Here is a 13,937-nt window from a genome sequence, read left to right as displayed (position 1 = left end):
TATGTCCCCTAGTTTTAGTTTCCCCGATAGAAACATAAAAAATAGTAGGCCATTCAGCCCTTCGAGCCTGCACCATCATTCAATAAGATCATGGCTGATCATTCCCTCAGTACCTCTTGCCTGCTTTCTCTCCATACTCCTTGATCCCCTTAGCCGTAAGGGCCATATCGAACTCCCTCTTGAATATATCCAATGAACTGCCATCAACAACTCTCTGCGGAATTCCACAGGTTAACAACTCACCGAGTGAAAAAGTTTCTCCTCATCTCAGTCCTAAATGGCCTACCCCTTATCCTAAGACTGCGTCCCCTGGTGCTGGACTTCCCCAACATCGGGAACATTCTACCCGCATCTAACCTGTCCCATCCCATCAGAATCTTAAATGGTTCTATGAGATCCCCTCTCATCCTTCTAAACTCCAATGTATAAAGGCCCAGTTGATCCAGTCTCTCCTCATATGTCAGTCCAGTCATCCCGGGAATCAGTCTGGTGAACATTTGCTGCACTCCCTCAATAGCAAGAACGTCCTTCCTCAGATTAGGAGACCAAAACAGAACACAATATTCCAGGTGAGGCCTCACCAAGGCTCTGTACAACTGCAGTAAGACCTCCCTGCTCCTATACTCAAATCCCCTAGCTATGAAGGCCAACATACCATTTGCCTGCTGTACCTGTATGCCAACTTTCAATGACTGATGAACCATGACACCTAGGTCTCGTTGCACCTCCCCTTTTCCTAATCTGCCGCCATTCAAATAATATTCTGTCTTCGCGTTTTTGCCCCCAAAGTTGATAACCTCACATTTATCCACATTATACTGCATCTGCCATGCATGTGCCCACTCACCTAACCTGTCCAAGTCACCCTGCAGCTTCTTAGAGTCCCCTTCACAGCTCACACCGCCACCCAGTTTAGTGTCATCTGCAAACTTGGAGATATTACACTCAATTCCTTCATCTAAATCATTGATGTATATTGTAAAGAGTTGGGGTCCCAGCACTGAGCCCTGCGGCCCTCCACTAGTCACTGCTTGCCATTGTGAAAAGGACCCGTTTATCCCGACTCTCTGCTTCCTGTTCTCTATCCACGTCAGTATATTATCCCAATACCATGTGCTTCGATTTTGCACACCAATCTCTTGTGTGGGACCTTGTCAAAAGCCTTTTGAAAGTCCAAATATACCATATCCACTGGTTCTCCCTTGTCCACTCTATCAGTTATATCCTCAAAAAATTCCAGAAGATTTGTCAAGCATGATTTCCCCTTCATAAATCCATGCTGACTTGGACTGATCCTATCACTGCTTTCCAAATGTGCTGCTATTTCATCCTTAATAATTGATTCCAACATTTTCCCCACTACTGATGGCAGGCTAACTGGTCTATAATTACCCGCTTTCTCTCTCCCTCCCTTTTTAAAAAGTGGTGTTACATTAGCTACCCTCCAGTCCATAGGAACTGATTCAGAGTCGATAAGACTGTTGGAAAATGATCACCAATGCATCCACTATTTCTAGGGCCACTTCCTTAAGTACTCTGGGATGCAGTCTATCAGGCCCCGGGGATTTATCGGCCTTCAATCCCATCAATTTTCTTAACACAATTTCCCGCCTAATAAGGATATCCTTCAGTTCCTCCTTCTCACTAGGCCCTCGGTCCTTTAGTACTTCCGGAAGGTTATTTGTGTCTTCCTTCGTAAAGACAGAACCAAAGTATTTGTTCAATTGGTCCGCCATTTCTTTGTTCCCCATTATAAATTCACCTGAATCCGACTGCAAGAGACCTACGTTTGTCTTCACTAATCTTTTTCTCTTCACATATCTATAGAAGCTTTTGCAGTCAGTTTTTATGTTCCCGGCAAGCTTCTTCTCGTACTCTATTTTCCCCCTCTGAATTAAACCCTTTGTCCTCCTCTGCTGAATTCTAAATTTCTCCCAGTCCTCAGGTTTGCTACTTTTTCTAGCTAATTTATATGCCTCTTCCTTGGATTTAACACTATCCTTAATTTCCCTCGTTAGTCATGGTTGTGCCACCTTCCCCTTTTTATTTTTACTCCTGACGGGGATGTACATGTGCTGAAGTTCATCCATGTGATCTATAAATGTTTACCATTGCCTATCCACCGTCAACCTTTTAAGTATCATTTGCCAGTCTATTCTAGCCAATTCACGCCTCAAACCATCGAAGTTACCTTTCCTTAAGTTCAGGACCCTAGTTTCTGAATTAACTGCGTCACTCTCCATCTCAATAAAGAATTCTACCATGTTATGGTCACTCTTCCCCAAGGGGCCTCGCACAACAAGATTGCTAATTAGTCCTTTCTCATTACACATCACCCAGTCTAGGATATCCAGCTCCCTAGTTGGTTCCTTGACATATTGGTCTAGAAAACCATCCCCAATACACTCCAGGAAATCTTCCTCCACCGCATTGCTACCAGTTTGGTTAGCCCAATCAATATGTAGATTGAAGTCACCCATGATAACTGCTGTACCTTTATTGCATGCATCCCTAATTTCTTGTTTGATGCTGTCCTCAACCTTACTACTACTGTTTGGTGGTCTGTACACAACTCCCACTCATGTTTTCTGCACTTTGGTATTCCATAGCTCCACCCATACCGATTCCACAGCATCCAAGCTAATGTCCTTTCTTACTATTAATTTCCTCTTTAACCAGCAATGCCACCCCGCCTCCTTTTCCTTTCTATCTATCCTTCCTAAATGTTGAATACCCCTGGATGTTGAGTTCCCAGCCTTGGTCACCCTGGAACCACATCTCCATGATGCCAATTACATCATAAGTGGAAATATCTTCTCTGCATCCAACCTGTCGAGCCCCGTCATTATTTGATATGGTTCGATAAGATCACCTCTTATTCTTCTGAACTCCAATGAGTACAGTCCCTACCTACCTCAACCTATCTTCATAAATCAACCCGCTCATCTCCAGAATCAACCTAGTGAACCTTCTCTGAACAGCCTCCAATGCAAGTATATCCTTCCTTAAATACGGAGACCAAACTGTACGCAGTACTCCAGGTGTGGCCTCACCAATACCCTGTACAGTTGTAGCAGGACTTCTCTGCTTTTATACTCTATCCCCCTTGCAATAAAGGCTAACATTCCATTTGCCTTTCTGATTACTTGGTGTTCCTGCATACTAACTTTGTGTGTTTCATACACAAGGACCCCCATGTCCCTCTGTGCTGCAGCAAATTTTTCTCCATTTAAAATATAATTTGCTTTGCTATTTTTCTGCCAAAGTGGATAACCTCACATTTTCCTACATTATACTCTATCTGCCAAATTTTTGCCCACTCACTTAACCTGTCTATATCTCTTTGCAGATTTTTTGTGTCCTACTCACAATTTGCTTTCCCACCCATCTTTGTATAATCAGCAAAGTTGGCTACATTACACTTGGTTCCTTCATCCAAGTCATTAATATAGATTGTCAATAGTTGAGGCCCCAGCACCGATCCCTGTGGCACCCCACTAGTTATTGTTTCCAAACCGGAAAATGACCCATTTATCCTGACTCTCGGTGTTCTGTTAGTTAGCCAATCCTCCATCCATGCTAATATATTACCCCCAACCCCGTGAACTTTTATCTTGTGCAGTAACCTTTTATGTGGCACCTTATCAAATGCCTTCTGGAAATCCAAATACACCACATCCACTGGTTCCCCCTTATCCACCCTGCTCGTTACATCCTCAACGAACTCTAGCAAATTTGTCAAACATGATTTCCCTTTCATAAAACCATGCTGACTCTGATAAAATCATGCTTTTCCAAAAGTCCTGCTACTGCTTCCGTAATAATGGACTCCAGCATTTTCCCAACGACAGATGTTAGGCTAACCGGTCTATAGTTTCAAAAGATTGAAAGAAGAAAAGTAAAAGTGGAGGGCACAGAAACCCAAGGCAAAAAGCAAAAAGGGCCACATTACAGCAAAATCCTAACGGGTCAAAGAGTGTTAAAAAGACAAGCCTAAAGGCTCTGTGCCTCAATGCGAGGACAATTCGGAATAAGGTGGACAAATTAACTGCGCAGATAGCAGTTAACGGATATGATGTAATTGGCATCACGGAGACATGGCTCCAGGGTGACCAAGGCTGGGAACTCAACATCCAGGGGTATTCAACATTTAGCAAGGATAGACAGAAAGGAAAAGGAGATGGGGTGGCGTTGCTGGTTAAAGTAGAAATTAGTGCAATAGTAAGGAAGGACATTAGCTTGGATGATGTGGAATCTGTATGGATGGAGCTACGGAATACCAAAGGGCAGAAAACTATAATGCGGGTTGTGTACAAATCACCAAACAGTAGTAATGAAGATGGCAACAGCATCAAACAAGAAATTAGGGATGCGTGCAATAAAGGTACAGCAGTTATCATGGGCGACTTCAATCTACATATTGATTGGGCTAAGCAAACTAGTAGCAATGCGGTGGAGGAGGATTTCCTGGAGTGTGTTAGAGATGGTTTTCTAGACCAATATGTCGAGGAACCAACTTGAGGTCTGGCCATCCTAGACTGGGTGATGTGTAATGAGAAGGGACTAATTAGCAATCTTGTTGTGCGAGGCCCCTTGGGGAAGAGTGATCATAATATGGTAGAATGCTTTATTAAGATGGAGAGTGACAAAGTTAATTCAGAGATTAGGGTCCTGAACTTGGGGAAAGGTAACTTCGATGGTATGAGGCGTGAATTGGCTAGAATAGACTGGCGAGTGACACTTAAAGGGTTGATGGTGGATGGGCAATGGGAAACATTTAAAGATCACATGGATGAACTTCAACAATTGTACATCCCTGTCTGGAGTAAAAAATAAAATGCAGAAGGTGGCTCAACCGTGACTAACAAGGGAAATTAAGGATAGTGTTAAATCCAAGAAAGAGGCATATAAATTGGCCAGAAAAAGCAGCAAACCTGAGGACTGTGAGTATTTTGTAATATAGCAGAGGACGACAAAGGTTTAATTAGGAAGGGGAACATAGAGTATGAGAGGAAGCTTGCTGGGAACACAAAAACTGACTGCAAAAGCTTCTATAGATATGTGAAGAGAAAAAGATTAGTGAAAGCAAACTTAGGTCACTTGCAGTCAGATTCAGGTGAATTTATAATGGGGAACAAAGAAATGGCGGACCAATTGAACAAATACTTTGGTTCTGTTTTCACGAAGGAAGACACAAATAACGTTCCGGAAATACTAGGGGACCGAGGGTCTAATGAGAAGGAGGAAATGAAGGATATCCTTATAAAGCTGGAAATTGTGTTCGGGAAATTGATGGAATTGAAGCCCGATAAATCCCCGGGGCCTAATAGTCTGCATCCCAGAGTACTTAAGGAAGTGGCCATAGAAATAGTGGTGCATTGGTGGTCATTTTCCAACAATCTATCGACTCTGGATCAGTTCCTTTGGACTGGAGGGTAACTAATGTAACACCACTGTTTAAAAAAGGAGGGAGAGAGAAAATTATAGACCGGTTCGCCTGACATCAGTAATGGGGAAAATGTTAGAATCAATTATTAAAGATGAAATAGCAGCGCATTTGGATAGCAGTGACAGGATCGGTCCAAGTCAGCATGGATTTATGAAAGGGAAATCATGCTTGACAAATCTTCTGGAATTTTTTGAGGATGTAACTAGTAGAGTGAACAAGGGAGTACCAGTGGATGTGGTGTATTTGGACTTTCAAAAGGCTTTTGACAAGGTCCCACACAAGAGATTGGTGTACAAAATCAAAGCACATGGTATTGGGGGTAATGTACTGACGTGGATAGAGAACTTGTTGGCAGACAGGAAGCAGAGAGTTGGGATAAACGGGTCCTTTTCAGAATGGCAGGCAGTGACTAGTGAGGTGCCGCAGGACTCAGTGCTGGGACCCCAGCTCTTTACAATAATGATTTAGATGAAGGAATTGAGTGTAATATCTCCAAGTTTGCAGATGACACTAAACTGGGTGGCGGTGTGAGCTGTGAGGAGGACGTTAAGAGGCTGCAGGGTGACTTGGACAGGTTAGGTGAGTGGGCAAATGCATGGCAGATGCAGTATAATGTGGATAAATGTGAGGTTATCCACTTTGGGGGCAAAAACACGAAGGCAGATTATTATCTGAATGGCGGCAGATTAGAAAAGGGGGAGGTGCAACGAGACCTGGGTGTAATGGTTCATCAGTCATTGAAAGTTGGCATGCAGGTACAGCAGGCGGTGAAGAAGGCAAATGGTACATTGGCCTTCATAGCTAGGGGATTTGAGTATAGGAGCAGGGAGGTCTTACTGCAGTTGTACAGGGCCTTGGTGAGGCCTCACCTGGAATATTGTGTTCAGTTTTGGTCTCCTAATCTGAGGAAGGACGTTCTTACTATTGAGGGAGTGCAGCGAAGGTTCACCAGACTGATTCCCGGGATGGCAGGACTGACATATGAGGAGAGACTGGTCAACTGGGCCTTTATACACTGGAGTTTAGAAGGATGAGAGGGTATCTCATAGAAACTTACAAGATTCTGACGGGACTGGACAGGTTAGATGCGGGAAGAATGTTCCTGATGGTGGGGGAGTCCAGAACCAGGGGACAAAGTCTTAGGATAAGGGGTAGGCCATTTAGGACTGAGATGAGGAGAAATTTCTTCACTCAGAGAGTTGTTAACCTGTGGAATTCCCTACCGCAGAGAGTTGTTGATGGCAGTTCATTGGATATATTCAAGATGGAGTTCGATATGGCCCTTACAGCTAAAGGGATCAAGGGGTATGGAGAGAAAACAGGAAAGGGGTAGAGGGAATGATCAGCCATGATCTTATTGAATGGTGATGCAGGCTTGAGGGGCCGAATGGCCTACTCCTGCACCTATTTTCTATGTTTCTATTTTTCCTGCTTTCTGTCTGGCTCCTTTTTTTAAATAGGGGAGTTACATTTGCGGTTTTCCAAACCGCTGGGACCTCCCCAGAATCCAGGGAATTTTGGTAGATTACAACCAATGCATCCACTATCTCTGCAGCCACTTCTTTTAGGATCGTAGGATGCAAGCCATTAGGTCCAGGGGACTTCTCCGCCTTTAGTCCCATTATTTTACCAGGTATTACTTCTTTAGTGATAGTGATTATATCAATTTCTTTTGTCCCTATAGCTCCTTGATTATCCCATATTGGAATATTTTTACCTCTACCGTGAAGACCAATACAAAATATTTGTTCAAAGTCTCTGCCATTCCCCTGTTCTCCATTATTAATTCCCCAGTCTCATCCTCTAGAAGACCAACATTTACTTTAGCCATACTTTTCCTTTTTATGTACTTGTAGAAACTCTTACTACCTGTTTTTATATTTCGTGCTAGTTTACTTTCATAATCTATCTTCCCTCTCTATTATTTTTTTAGTCGTTCTTTGTTGGCTTTTAACAGTTTCCCAATCCTCTGGCCTCCCACTAGTCTTGGCCATATTGTATGCCCTTGTTTTCAATTTGATACCATCCCTTAATTCCTTAGTTAGCCACGGCTGGTTATCCCTTCTCTTTTACAGCCTTTCCTTCTCATTGGGATATATTTTAGTTGAGATTTATGAAATATCTCCTTAAATGCCTGCCACTGCTCATCAACCGTACCACACTTTAATCTATTTTCCCAGTCCACTTTAGTCAACTCTGCCTTCATACCTTTGTAGTCTCCTTTATTTAAGCTTTGGACACTGGTTAGGGATCCAACTTTCTCACCCTCCAACTGAATTTGAAATTCAACCATGTTATGTTCACTCATTCCTAGAGGATCCTTTACTAGGAGATCGTTTATTAATCCTGTCTCATTACACAGTACCAGATCTAAGATAGCCTGCTCTCTGGTTTGTTCCGCAACATACTGTTCAAGGAAACTATCCTGGATACACTCTTTGAACTCTTCCTCAAGATTATCCTGGCCAATTTGCTTTGTCCAATCAATATGAAGTTTAAAATCGCCCATCATTATTGCCGTTCCTGTTTTACAAGCCTCCATTATTTCTTGATTTATACTCCGTCCAACAGTGTAGCTATTGTTAGTGGACCTATAGACTACACCCACCAGAGACTTTTCCCCCTTATTATTCCTTCTCTCCACACTGTTATTAGAGGTCACTCAATATATCTTACATTTTGAGGCCAGTTAGTGTCCTCAAGCTAGGATTGAATCTGAAACCTCGTCAGTCTGCATAGTTTTGTACCACAGCCCAAAGTGAATTTACCAACTGAGCCAATGTCCTGCAAAATACTATGCCGTATCAAGGAACCCTCCTTTCTTGAAGGCACTGGCTCCCTCACTGGGGTACAGATCTACTGCCTGTGGTTGCCCTCCAGTATCTTTCTCAAACTATCAATTTTTATGTATGATCCATGATATTGAATACAGACAGGCTTTTGCATTGGTCAGTGTCCAGTGATCAGGAGCAGTAATCCTGGTCATTCTCACGCCCCCCCCCACTCATCCCATGCCCCCAACATAAAGGTTTTACAGTCCATTGAAGGGCCCCGACTGCTGCCCTGACAGAAATCAGCAAGCTCCAAAGACTGGGGATCAAATCTAGAACCTCGCTGGTCTGTATGGTTCAAAAGTGGAGACTTTACTTCCGTGTCATCAGTTTTCATATGCAAAAAACAACTTATTCCTGTGCTGCTGATAGTACTATCTTAATTGTGTGTGAATGAATTTTTGCGGGCATGTACATGATAAATTAATTTTTCCTATCCCTCCTCTCAAGGGCATTGGCTCTTTGCTGGGATATAGATCCATGGGCACCAACAGCTTTCCAGTATCTTAAATAGCCATTCTTCTTATGTAAACCAAGACAGTGGCTCTGAGAATTTCCTCGGGGATTTGTATAATCTGTCATAACTTCAGCAGATTGGCTGGAAAATCATTTATATGGTTTATCTGCGGTTTCTGTGAATCACAGGGGCCGATCGGGAGAACCCCTGAGGAGATTCCCGGCATGAATGTCAGTGTCAATGTCAATAGTGGGGGCATCACAATTGAACTTAATCCTGATGTGCATGCAGGAACACTTTCCAGTATTGTTTATTTTGATCTGGATTATTGTCATCAAAACCAGTTGCATTATAATATTGTTTGATTTCCTCCAATTCTATAAAATATGGTTTAATGGTTTCAATAAATGACTTACTTGAGTTGCACCTGCTCTGAAACTTGTTTTCTGTGTTTGTTGACACGGTCTGGATAACCAGCACCACCTCCTTCACTTCAGTATTCAAAGTATTCCGTGTAATAGTGTGGTTGTGCTTCGTTGTTTTTGGAGCTTTGACATCATTCTGTTGAATAATTTTCAAAAGAAAAACTTTCAGAGACATCTTACACGCTCGAGCATAATTTAAAAAATATATGCCAATATCTTTTCGAGTAGATTTATGCCCAATGATAAACTTTTCACCTCCTCCCCTGAAGATAATGCTTCATACTGAGGTACAGTTCCACTGCTGCCAGCCAGCCTCTGATACCTTGCTCAAGGAGATATTCTTCATGCATAAGATGAGAAATTGAATCTGGACTGACTATTCAACTATGGTGGGGTGGGAGGGGGAAGAAGAGAGGAGGGCGAAATCAGAGTCAGCTTGATCCTATCTTTGTCCAGTGTTTGCACATGTGCATGTGCCAAATGTAATGCCTTGGCTGAGGTAAACTACCAAAGCACAATCTTGGGATCAAACTTGGGATCTTCCTGATCTCTATGGGTCAATACTGAATTACACACATAGAAACATAGAAAATAGGTGCAGGAGTAGGCCATTCGGCCCTTCTAGCCTGCACTGCCATTCAATGAGTTCATGGCTGAACATGCAACTTCAGTACCCCATTCCTGCTTTCTCGCCATACCCCTTGATCCCCCTAGTAGTAAGGACTACATCTAACTCCTTTTTGAATATATTTAGTGAATTGGCCTCAACAACTTTCTGTGGTAGAGAATTCCACAGGTTCACCATTCTCTGGGTGAAGAGGTTTCTCCTTATCTCGGTCCTAAATGGCTTACCCCTTATCCTTAGACTGTGACCCCTGGTTCTGGACTTCCCCAATATTGGGAACATTCTTCCTGCAGCTAACCTGTCTAAACCCGTCAGAATTTTAAACGTTTCTATGAGATCCCCTCTCATTCTTCTGAACTCCAGTGAATACAAGCCCAGTTGATCCAGTCTTTCTTGATATGTCAGTCCCGCCATCCCGGGAATCAGTCTGGTGAACCTTCGCTGCACTCCCTCAATAGCAAGAATGTCCTTCCTCAAGTTAGCAAGAATGTCCTTCCTCAAGTTAGGAGACCAAAACTGTACACAATACGCCAGGGTGTGGCCTCACCAAGGCCCTGTACAACTGTAGTAACACCTCCCTGCCCCTGTACTCAAATCCCCTCGCTATGAAGGCCAACATGCCATTTGCTTTCTTAACCGCCTGCTGTACCTGCATGCCAACCTTCAATGACTGATGTACCATGATACCCAGGTCTCGTTGCACCTCCCCTTTTCCTAATCTGTCACCATTCAGATAATAGTCTGTCTCTCTGTTTTTACCACCAAAGTGGATAACCTCACATTTATCCACATTATACTTCATCTGCCATGCATTTGCCCACTCACCTAACCTATCCAAGTCACTCTGCAGCCTCATAGCATCCTCCTCGCAGCTCACACTGCCACCCAACTTAGTGTCATCCGCAAATTTGGAGATACTACATTTAATCCCCTCGTCTAAATCATTAATGTACAATGTAAACAGCTGGGGCCCCAGCACAGAACCTTGCAGTACCTCACTAGTCACTGCCTGCCATTCTGAAAAGTACCCATTTACTCCTACTCTTTGCTTCCTGTCTGACAACCAGTTCTCAATCCACGTCAGCACACTACCCCCAATCCCATGTGCTTTAACTTTGCACATTAATCTCTTGTGTGGGACCTTGTCGAAAGCCTTCTGAAAGTCCAAGTACACCACATCAACTGGTTCTCCCTTGTCCACTCTACTGGAAACATCCTCAAAAAATTCCAGAAGATTTGTCAAGCATGATTTCCCTTTCACAAATCCATGCTGACTTGGACCTATCATGTCACCTCTTTCCAAATGCGCTGCTATGACATCCTTAATAATTGATTCCATCATTTTACCCACTACCGATGTCAGGCTGACCGGTCTATAATTCCCTGTTTTCTCTCTCCCTCCAGTGGCACTGACCCACTGTGCCATCAGGGAACATTAATTTCTCCTGTTAAGTAATTATGCTGAAGGGCAGGCAGGACAGCTCAACATTCCTGGTTACAGGGTTTTCAGACGGGATAGAGAGGGGACCCCAGGCAGAATGCACTGCTGGGAACGCAGCAGTTTGTTTATGCTTTCTTGTTCTCCCACTCCACTGGCGAGACAAAGACGTGTGGATCACCACCTAGGACCCTGCCAAAAGGATCCTGCACTGGCCCGATTCTATCCCGGCTGAAAGGACCCCGGGGCCTGCTTGCTATTCTGGGTCCGCCATTTCTTCCAAGGCTTGCCGGGGCCCGCTGACTCTTCGAGGCCCGCCGGCTCTTTGGGGACCGCCGGGACTTGCCGGCCACAAGGAAGATGCTGGGGTGGAGTGTTCCAGCACTCTGAAACACTTTGCCCAGGGCCGGCGCTGAACCGGCCGAAAGGACTCTCGGGCTGGTGCTGAACCGGCCGAAGGGACTCAATTTTAAACTTTTAATCAACTTGTAAACTTCTTAAACAATTCGGGAAAACTTTTACATTTTTAATCAACTTGGAGAAATTTTTTTCTATACCTTTTAATCAAGTCTTAATCTATTTATTAAACCTTCAATCAACCTGTGTAACTTAAAAAAAAATAATCTGGAAATACTTTTAAATTCTTAAACTTTTAAAACAACTTGGAAACCTTTGGGCAAATTTTTAACCTTGGAAGAAACTTCCCAAAACATCCCTCAGAACCCCAGCGGACAGCTGACCTTCCCAATGCCTGCCCCCAACCAAGCCTCGGGCCATCTACCATCAATGGCGCTACTCGGCGTCGAGCTTGCGGCCAACATTTTGCCGTAGGCAATTAGGCTTATAGAGCTGTGCCTGGTCTCCAGTCGTCTTGGACCCCCTTGCCACTGGACCAAGACCTTGCTCAGCTAAGCCCGTGTGGTAGCCGATGTGCAGCGGCCACCCCACGTTAAAAGAACTCACACACAAGCATCTTCCACTTCGCTAATATGAAGTTCGGGACCTGGAACGTCAGGACCTTCATGGACAATTCCAACAGTGACAGACCGGAACGCCACACCGCCATAGTTGCCCGGGAACTTAAGACGTTTTGACATTGACATCACCGCCCTAAGCGAGACCCGGCGGGCAGGGGAAGGCCAGCTCAAGGAACATGGTGGAGGTTCCACCTTTTTCTGGAAAGGAAAACCAGAGGAAGAACGCCGCTTTCATGGAGTCGGCTTCGCCGTCAAAAATGAACTGGTCAACCGCCTCAAAGACTTCCCCCCCCCCCCCCCCCCCGCGGGGTTAACGAACACCCCATGACTCTTTACCTTACCCTATCCCAGAACCAATGCGCCACAGTCATCAGTGCATACGCCTCAATACTCGATGCAACGGATGAGGCTAAAGAGGGTTTTTGTTCCAACCTTGAGACATCCCTGACCTGCGTCCCCACGGGTGACAAATTGATCCTCCTGTATGACTTTAATGCCAGGGTTGGCAAAGACACAGACCTCTGGGGAGGCGTGATTGGCAGAGAGCGGGTAGGGAAAGCCAACTCCAGTGGTACCCTACTCCTGACAAAATGTCTGGAACACGAACTCCTCATCACCAACACCCTGTTCCGCCAGAGAGACAAATACAAGGCATCGTGGCAACACCCTCGCTCCAAACACTGACACCTGCTCGATTACATCATCATCTGAGCCAGGGATCGCAAGGATGTGCGTATCACCTGTGCCATGACAGGAGCTGATGACTTCTGGACGGAACATCGCCTAATCCGATCCATCATCAATATAAACATAGCCCCAAAGCAGAGGGGACAGCAGAAGCAGTGCCGCAAAAAAGTTAATGCCAGGGCACTTAAAAGACCCAGCTAAAAGAGCCCTATAGAGCCAGCGCCTCACAGCTAATCTGGCGTGCCTTGATGACCCTGAGATGCTGAATAACCACAGCGCTTGGGCTGCCCTCCAGGTCTCCATAACCAGTGCCTGTGAAGAGACACTTGGCTACTCAACCAGAAAACACCAGGACTGGTTTGATGAAAATGATCAGGAGATCCAAGAACTAATAGATTGTAAGCGCAGAGCATTTCTGAGCCTCAAGCAACAACCCAACTCGGGAGCTGCAAAGCAACGTTACAGACGGCTCAAGGCTGAGGTCCAACAAAAAACCCGGGACCTAAAGAACAGGTGGTGGATGGAGAAAGCACAGGAGATACAACAACTGGCCGACAGTCACAATATGCGAGGATTCTTCACTGCAGTCAAGGCCACCTATGGTCCAAACTCCCAAGGCCCCACCCCACTCCTGGTCAAGAACGGGGAAACACTCATCAAGGACATTAAGGCTGTCAGGGCCCGCTGGAAGGAGCACTTTGAAGATCTCCTCAATCGAAACTCTGCCTTTGACTCGAGTGTTCTCAACTCCAGCCCACAGCATGCGACCCGCCATCACCTCAGTGAAACCCCAACGCTACACGAGGTAGGCAAAGCCATAAAACAGCTCAAGAATAACAAGGCTACGGGTGCGGATGGAATTCATGCTGAGGCGCTAAAATAAGGCAGAGTGGCGCTGCTGATACATGACCTCATCTCTCTCATTTGGAGGGAGGAGAGCGTGCTGGGAGATCTCAGAGATATAGTGATCGTGACCATCTTCAAAAAGGGGGACAAGTCCGACTGCGGTAACTACAGGGGAATCTCCCTGCTATCAGCCACTGGGAAG

The 13,937-nt window shown here is 44.8% G+C and overlaps 1 protein-coding gene across 1 annotated transcript in view; it reads right to left on the bottom strand.

Annotated features, from left to right (window-relative positions):
* The window catches only part of LOC139259848 (mitogen-activated protein kinase kinase kinase 20-like), a 74,949-nt gene that overhangs the window by 7,976 nt on the left and 53,036 nt on the right, over positions 1-13,937 (bottom strand). The window contains exon 9 of the mRNA XM_070875731.1: positions 9,154-9,298. Within this exon, the coding sequence (XP_070731832.1) occupies positions 9,154-9,298 (145 nt within the window). The remainder of the gene's footprint in view (positions 1-9,153; positions 9,299-13,937) is intronic.

The sequence above is a fragment of the Pristiophorus japonicus genome, chromosome 3 (assembly GCF_044704955.1).
Source record: "Pristiophorus japonicus isolate sPriJap1 chromosome 3, sPriJap1.hap1, whole genome shotgun sequence".
Taxonomy (NCBI): domain Eukaryota; kingdom Metazoa; phylum Chordata; class Chondrichthyes; family Pristiophoridae; genus Pristiophorus; species Pristiophorus japonicus.
The sequence above is the reverse complement of the archived record's forward strand: the minus strand, read 5'-3'. Positions and strand labels throughout refer to the sequence as shown.